This window comes from Uranotaenia lowii, chromosome 2 (genome assembly GCF_029784155.1).
Source record: "Uranotaenia lowii strain MFRU-FL chromosome 2, ASM2978415v1, whole genome shotgun sequence".
NCBI lineage: Eukaryota > Metazoa > Arthropoda > Insecta > Diptera > Culicidae > Uranotaenia > Uranotaenia lowii.
Genome location: NC_073692.1, coordinates 299,671,964 through 299,680,729, shown reverse-complemented (window position 1 = coordinate 299,680,729; position 8,766 = coordinate 299,671,964). Strand labels below are relative to the sequence as shown.

Here is an 8,766-nt window from a genome sequence, read left to right as displayed (position 1 = left end):
TTTTTTTAATTTTTAATAAGTTATTGTTCCCAAATTCTGACTGTTTGAAAAAAAGCAATATTTTTTGGATTTTGAAAAATGGTGGGGAATCATGGGCCACCAAATCCAAATTGACCAAATAACATGCAAAGTTTATGAGTTGACCCAAAACTGTGATTTCCTAATTCATTTCGTTATTTTAAAGCAATTTCAGATGATGAAATAAAAAAGAGAGCTGTGTATGATCGCATAGATTCCAAAACCTGGCTCGCGAACGTTTTGGCAAAATTTCTTATATAGGATGGACAAAATATTTTTCATAACTCTTCATTTGGCATAAAAAAACTTAACAGATAGGAAAAAGGTATTTTAAGTTCTGAATGTGTATAAAAACATAAAAAAAAATCCTTTTCCACGTGAAAGATCATGACAAAACTAAGATCATAAGCGTATGAGCATATTTTTGTTATGCACTTTAGGTTCCCCATCGATGAAATTAGCGGGTGTTTATTTAATTATGTAAGTATTTTTTTTTAACTTTTTTTAGCACGATAAATAAAACAAGCATATGATGCGTATTTCAGTCAACAACATATAGAAATATATGCTCACGTAAAGCGACGACGATGACAGTTGGTTTAAGATTTTTATCTCAGCACACATCTGAGATATTAAAAGTGGTCTAAGTTTCCCCATGGCCCACGATACCCCACTCTCCCCTACTAAAACCATTTCCATGGTTACATATAATATTTGTTTATTAATTATGTGTATGTTGTTATTTGTCCCATCGATTGCTTCGATAAGACAAATCTCAACAGTTCATTCAAGTAGAAATTTATTCAGTTCAAACAGGAAAATTTATCATTTTTGACCGGAAAAACTTGGCAGTACAATATTTAAAACGGCCCAAATTTAAAACCCTAAGGTTGCTATGCAAATTTAGTTTTTATCTTAAATTTCTCTTGTCCATCTTCGAAATTTAATAGTCTCGATTTTCTCTCCGTCAGGTTTGTCTTATTTCTGCCTATAAGTTTATCAATTTAGGCAGTTCGGTTAAAAGAAGGGTATTCAAAATTTGACTCTTAACCATTTCTAACTCTATCTATATCCATTTTTTCTCATAGATTTATCAAATCATCCAAATTTAAAGTTGTAATTTGAAAAATAAAATTAAATCCAAGGTACATTCCGACATTCACCGCCAGGATCTCGCAAGTTGGCTGGCAGAGCAAATTCAAACTGCCATTAACTAGAAAACAAAATCATACTCATTCACACCACTGCAGTGTCTTAAAGAATGTGATTTCAACTCCGATTTCGAGCTTCGACTTAAAAATACTCAAAGTGGTACACTTTTTCAACACTCACTCGAAAGACAAATCAAACTTTAGGTTAGGGTAGTTAATGGTAGGAAAATTGTTAACTGTAAATAAGAGTTTAATAGTAAATCTGCATGAGCAAATGCCAACAATCGAATCCCGATAAAACTTAAGTGCAATTACAAATCCAACAAATCCCAAACTATGTAAAGTTTTTTTTTTATTTTGTTGTGTTAGAAAAGGATAAAAATGAAAGTGGTACACTCATTTGAGGTGTTTTTTCATTCAAGGAAGTGGTTCAATTTCTTAAAATGATCAAACTTAAAACAACTATTGTCAATGCAGATTGAATGAAAAATATGAGATTTAATGTTTGGTAATTTCAAATATTTTCAACACACTTAGTACTGGTATTTTTATTTCTATTTAGACAAAAGTCTTGAATCCAGATTTTTGAAATTCTGAATTTTAACACAGTTTTGCAGCTTGAAGAGAATTTGATTGTAATTTATGTAAAATTTATTGACTTGAGCTACTTCATTGAATGAACTCTAACATGTTTTATAATTGTTTATTTTTCAAAACAAACAGAGCATATTTGTTCCAAAATTTTAATCTTGTTGATTTAGTTTTAAAACTTAATACTTAAGAAGGCAATCCAGTAGAAAGTAATTAGCCAACTGTTATCTAGAGTTAATTTAGACGTAAAAACTAAATAAAATCAAAACGAAAATATTCCTATTTGAGTTTAGCAAGAGAATGATGAACGCGAACGAGATTTTTGTTAACAGCAACAAACACCTTTTATGAGATGATGAGAGAAACAAATGATATTTTTATTATTATTTTTTTAATATTTTTACGAGCCAGTAGCTCCATACACGAATGTGTATGGAAGTAAATCAACAAAACACAAAAACGTAGCTAATTGTTGTTAGGTTTAAAAACATAGTTTAATATTATCTATTTTATTTTATTTTATAGATTACAAAACGAAAAAAAGTTTAGTCTCTACAGAGAGCCAGTTTGAAGACAAACTAACAAAAAGGGACAAAGTAAACAATCGAAAATCACAAAGCGCCAGTATTTCAATAACAATATGTAATTTTAATGCTTCGGGTAAGCAAATTTTTAAAATATTGTACAAAAATAAATTCAACGAAGTTGATAAAATAAAAAATAAAAACAACAACGGAAAGCCAGAATTACACACATTTCTTAGAGATAATGTTTACTAAAGCCAGTATGTTTCTTTTTAACCTTAGCGTCTAGTATTATTGAGATTGTTATATACATACTGTTGAAAGTGAGATTTTAGATAAATTTTACAGTGTACTTAAATGCGAAAGAAGAAGATGAGGTACGAAGAAAACTCGCCGCTGTTTGTAAGTTTGAAGGAAACATAAAATTTTGAAGCTATTTTGCCGTTTGAAAAAAAAAATGAAAACAATAAAAAAAATTATTTTTGAAAGTTCAATCAGACAAAATGGTTGATTTTAATTGTGAAAGAAAATTCCTTAAAAGGTGGTTCTCATGTGATAAAGTCTCAAAAAAAGACAGTTCGTGTTTCTTTTGTTTTTATATATTTATTTACTTTTGTCCAAAGCATTTCCAGAATAGAATGTGTGTGTAGTTTCAATAGCATGTGGTTTTTTTTTTGTTTCATCGCTTTTCTCCTTCTTCTCTTCAACATCTGTTTTTTTCTTCTTCTTTTATTTTTGATCAACTCTTCTGTTTCGTGTTGTTGTCGATCGTTTTCTTGATTTAATTTCACATTATCTATACTTGTTGTCCACTTTCACTTATTTTGGTTTTTTTTTGTCTTTGCATTCAACGTAGTTTGTTTACCTTTGTTAGTACTTTTTTGTTTACGTTGGATAAATAATGGTATAATAGTTTGTTTTGTTTGTTTGTTGGTTTCTTGTTGATTTCTCATAGCTTCCATATGCTTGATTTCTTGATCTTCTGGAATCGAAAGCCGTTTTTCACCTTTAGACTTCCCAAACTGCATTCGCCTTTCTTGTCATTTGTTGTTTTTGTTTTGCTTGTTTATAGATTCAATAATTTTTTCAAATATATATATAGCTTTTTTGGGTTGCTTCTCGGTTTAAATACTTTCTTTTGAATTGTTTTATTTTATTTTCTTGGAGAAAATTCAAATATGCTTATTAGTGTTTTTTTTACTTTAATAAATACTTTTAACAATAGAATTTGCTTGTGTTCATGTTATGCTCTGCTATATGTGTTTGTTTTTGTAAGTCTGCTGGAGATTTCAATTTTCGGTTTTCTGACAGTTGACGTTTTTTTTCCATTTACTATTTTTTGTTTGTTCTTTTGTTAATTAGAAGGTGTATCAAGCAACACATACCGGGATCAAATAATGGGCAAACAATAAATCGTAGAGTTTCATCTTTCAATATCTGTGTATTTTCTGATTTTTATTTCCTTATTTGCTTTAATTTTTCATAAACAAAATTACGATATTGGGGTTTTTTGGTTTTAATTAAAGATTTTACTATCACTATACACCTATATATTTTGTTTTACCGATAGTGAGACTTAGTAAGTGTTGAGTAGTTTGTTGATTAACGGTAATCAAGAATAAAAAGTCAAATTAACTTGAAATATTGTTCAACTTCCAAAGAGAAAAAAATGGTGGCTGGAAGTCTCAAATCCGACCATCTTCTAGCCAATTAAAGCAGGTTGAAGTAGATTGAATCCTCAGCATAAAAAGTGACTTTCGACCATCACTTTATGCGAGATTCGAGTGGCTTTGCCTTTTAAATAATACTCTAAATAATCGATTTTAAATAAGATTCATCCTTGTGAAAAACCATACTCAGAACACAACATTCGTTAAATTTTGTTAAATATGTTTGAAAAAAATCGACACCATTTTAAGCCTCGCGTAGCCATTTAAGGTCATTTGTCATTTGCACAGAGTTTACATCATTAACTAGTCTTTGGTTGCTTGCTTTTTCCTATTAACATCTCGTGAAATAACCAATTTTTTTGTAAGTAAACAAATTTTACCGCTCCCATTTATTAAGATAGAGACGACTGTTTTTTGCAGTGCAGAAAGCTTCATTGATCGAAAGAAAACGAGAGAGTGAAAGAGCCCAAGCTCAAAAGTCTCTCTCTGAGATTCAATGTTTTGCGAGTTCCCTCAAGCTCCTTCGATTCGTCGTCGCTTACGAAAAGCGAAAGAGCCTGAAAGCTCTCCCATATTGGTGCAACATTTGTAGGGTTCAAGCCTGTTCTTCGTTTAGGGTTGCCAAATGCCTACTTAGTTTGAAAATAAAAGTTTTCACTTTAAAACAAATTTAAAAACTAAATGTTAATGTTTTTTTCTGGTTTTTCAACCACCTGCTATTTACAATCTTATCGAAGCACTTTTTTTCCAACCAGAAGTAAAACATGACCTAGATCATTCGCAGAAGCATCTTCAACAACAGATTCAAACCGGATTCAAAATGATGATACCAATCATTTTTGTTTGTTTTTGAAGCTATTTACAAGAGTCTTCTATACACATTACCTGTCGAAGGGTTTTAAAAACTCTTCTCTAAAATAGTAATTGTTGGTTTGTTTTTTTTTCCTAAATCGAACTTTCAAGCGTGTTTTGTTGTTGTGTTGTTTCTACATATACTATTTTGCCATTTCTTTGCACAAGCCTTTCTTTTATTTTTCACTTCCAATTTTAATGCTGAATAACCATTTGAACCTAAACGTCTGTATGAGTTTTTATTCAGTTCAAACGTTATTTTTCTTTCCCATTTTTCTCTAGTTTGCAATGAGTTACCTTCTTTTTGCTTTGTATGTGAACAGCTAATAAAATGTATCGTTTGTTCTTTAATTTACAAAAACAATTTGTGAATTAATCCAAACTGTTACTGAAAAATAATACCGATTGTTGAGAATTTCCACTATTGGAGTTGCCGATTTAAAAAAAAAACTGTTGGAAACTTGTTAAAAACCTCCAAATCTAAATGCTTGAATAACGGTTTTTTAATGTATGGATTATTTCACGCCCAAGCAACTGATAAACCGAAAATAATTTCCACAATTTTGTTTGTTTGCTTTTAGTAGGATTAGTTTCTCATTCATTGCGCATAGACGGTATCAAAACTGATGCCTCAAAATTTCTTCAACCATTCAAACATTTCCGATTTTATTGCATCAATAAGAGTCTAGTTAGAGGGTTTAAGAGTTAAGATTTTTGTTTCGGTTTGTTCTGGTTCCGGAATACTGACTGTAATGTAGTAGATTAGTAGCTATTTTTGAGTGGGTGTATACTATTTTCCAGAGTGAAAATGCCTCACCATTTTGTGTGCGAATATGCCGTTTGCGATTTTGCTTCGATCAGAAGATGTGTGAAAGTGTCTGTGATAATGTTTGTGTTTCGTACTTCATGCGTCTTTTTTCTTAGTACTTGTCAAACGAAAAGTTATACACATATCTCTATTGAGTTTTTTTCCACTGGTTTCAGTTTATACGTTGAATAATGTTTTTTTTTCTGTATTTTCTTGTTTTTGATTTGTTTACTTGATCTAAACTTGCATTAAACTTTTATTCTGTAATTATAATATCAAGTTTATTGTTTTATTATCTTTTCATTTCTTTTTCTTTTATTTTGTAGACTTATCTAACACTACCTCAGTGTGTGATCAGTTTCAAATGTTAAGGCAGAACCGAGCAAAATAAGCATTTAACTTAAAACGTTAATGGAATATATAAGTAGTAGTTTAAACATATCACGATTCTCGATCCTAGACGTTTCGAGGGCTTTGAGCAGCACCTTGGATTGGAAACTATTCATCTTTTTTTCTGTTTTGGTTAATTTGATGGTAAAATTCCTGTTACTCGGTTTCGGTGTAAAGTTTTATCCCAAAAGTTGTTTCTTTTTTCAAAATCTTACACTGTCATTTCTTAGGTACCCGTGTTTTGAGCCTGGTCATTCGATATTTGCACTGAGGTTCCGGTGAAGTTCAGTAAATCTTCCGAAAGAACGTTAAACTCGGTGGATGCTAGACCAGATGACACATCGTGAGATGGAAATACGCTTTCCCTGTGAATTTTCCCTGAAGAAAAAAAAACCGTTTTCCCTCAATCTGAACTCCGGACTTAATATGAAAACCGCTACCCCTAAATAAAAATCAACAATTATTTACAACACCAGATCGGTTCAACTTAAATGTATGTATACAAAAATATATATAGCTTTATATACTATTTTCTACAGCCTGAAAAATACTTTTTCTTAATGTTCGCGTCATTCTTTCTAGTAGAAGAACTATTGCCCCTACATCCGATGGAGTCGTATAACTAGCAGTTTAAAACTTTTGATTCCCCTACATCTTGAACACAATCATCAACGGAAACTACAAAATTTAATAAAAACAAGAGAGCACCAGGCTCTAAACTAATTTCAAAAAAAAATCTTAAAATAAAAACCTAAAACACGTGCCTAAACAACGTATTCCCGATAAGCGAAGCACCTTGCACCATAACTTTTCCCAAAACTAAACGATCCTTAGAGGATCGCCCGTTGTTTTTTTTCTCTGTCACTACTAAGTATGCGTTGTTGCGTGCTGGGTGGATTTTAGCTTCCTAATACACCAGCACCGACTCCATCGTGATCGTATCTCATTTGCCACCGGAACTGATCAACTGCTGCTGTTGCTGTTGGTGCTGGCCGGCAGCCTGCTGGGCCGTTGCCAGCATCAGCGCAGATGGGGTGCCCGACAATGCCGGATCGGTACCGCCGCCGGTGACATTCCTTCGGGAAAGCCGGGATCTGGTAAGAGAAATAATGTCAGTTTTTTAAATTACATTTGGGAATTCAAGTAGGTAGTTGATAGCACTCAAAATAATACAGTAAATCTCAGAAGGATTATATGGGCGTAATGATCGATTTTTCGCTGACATCTGGGATACTGCAACATTCCCGGCCGACTGGATGCAGGGTATCCTCGTAAATGTGAAAGGAGACCTGACAGAGTGCGGTAACTGGCGAGGCATAACGTTGATCTGTACAACCCTCAAAGTACTCTGCAAAGTGATCCTGAACAGGATCCAGGAGAAAATCGACGCTACACTCCGACGGCAACAAGCTGGATTCCGATCCGGACGATCATGTGTGGACCACATCACAACGCCACGAATCATACTGGAACAAATCAACGAATTCCAGGATTCTCTTCTGCTGGTGTTCGTTGATTTCGAAAAAGCATTCGACCAACTTAACCATGAAAACATCTGGGCGGCTCTAAGGCGAAGAGGAGTACCAGAGAAACTAGTCAATCTCATCGAAGCACAATACGAGGCATTTTCGTGCAAGGTCTTGCACGACGGTGTCTTGTCCGAACCAATCCCGGTAACTGCTGGAGTGAGACAAGGATGTTTCTTATCACCGCTACTTTTTCTAATCGTAATGGATGAGATTCTGACTGGATCCATCGACTGTGCACCGAACCGAGGATTGCCGTGGAATCCTTCAACAATGAAGCAGCTGAACGACCTTGACCTGGCTGACGATATTGTTTTGCTCGCCCAAACACAACCGGACATGCAGAGCAAACTCGACGACCTCACCGAAAGTTCCAAGGCAGCAGGTCTCAAAGTCAATGTCGGAAAGACCAAGTCGATGGAGATCAACACAGGAAATCCCTCCAGTTTCTTGGTAGCTGGGCAACAAGTTGAGAAAGTTGAGTGCTTCCAGTATCTTGGTAGCCAGATAACGCCTGATGGTGGTACCAGGAAAGACATCGAAACCCGGATCAGAAAGGCCCGTTTTGCATTTGCGAGTCTCCGAAACATCTGGCGGTCACGCCAGATCTCTCTACGAACGAAAATCCGAATCTTCAACTCAAACGTCAAATCCGTATTGCTGTACGGGTGCGAAACTTGGTGCACATATGCGGTGACGACGCGAAAACTGCAAGTATTTGTAAACCGCTGCCTGCGGAATATCATCCGCGCTTGGTGGCCTGGCAACTGGATCTCGAATGAGGAACTACATCGCCGGTGTCATCAAAAGGCGCTAGAAATCGAGATTCGGGAACGTAAGTGGAGATGGATTGGGCACACGCTGCGAAGAGATGAAAACGAGATTTGCAGAGAGGCGCTAGATTGGAATCCAGAAGGTCATCGAAGAAGAGGCAGACCCAGAAACTCGTGGCGGCGAAGCCTAGCCACTGAAATCCGAACTGTCGACAAGAATCTTGACTGGGACCAGGTGAAGACGCTGGCTCCGGTTCGTCAACAGTGGAGGTCTTTTATCACGGCCCTATGCACCGGAGGATCGGCGCGGGATCATTAAGTAAGTTATGTTAATGATCGACAACCGGCTAAGCTCCAAACGCCACGTAGACTACCCAAGTAACACTGTTTGATCTATAAAACTCTTTAGGCCTCTTTTAAAAAGAAAACCTGGTCTTATAGCAGGTTATAGCAGGCTACGCGT

General features: G+C 34.9%; 1 protein-coding gene across 5 annotated transcripts in view; it reads right to left on the bottom strand.

The window, feature by feature from the left end:
• Window positions 1-4,885: 4,885 nt before the first annotated feature.
• Window positions 4,886-8,766, bottom strand: part of LOC129749089 (kinesin-like protein unc-104) — a 212,100-nt gene continuing 208,219 nt past the window's right edge. For all 5 annotated transcript variants that reach the window (XM_055743946.1, XM_055743945.1, XM_055743948.1 and 2 more), the window contains one exon: window positions 4,886-7,098. In XM_055743946.1, coding sequence (XP_055599921.1) covers window positions 6,948-7,098 — 151 coding nt within the window. In that variant the 3' untranslated portion in view covers window positions 4,886-6,947. The remainder of the gene's footprint in view (window positions 7,099-8,766) is intronic.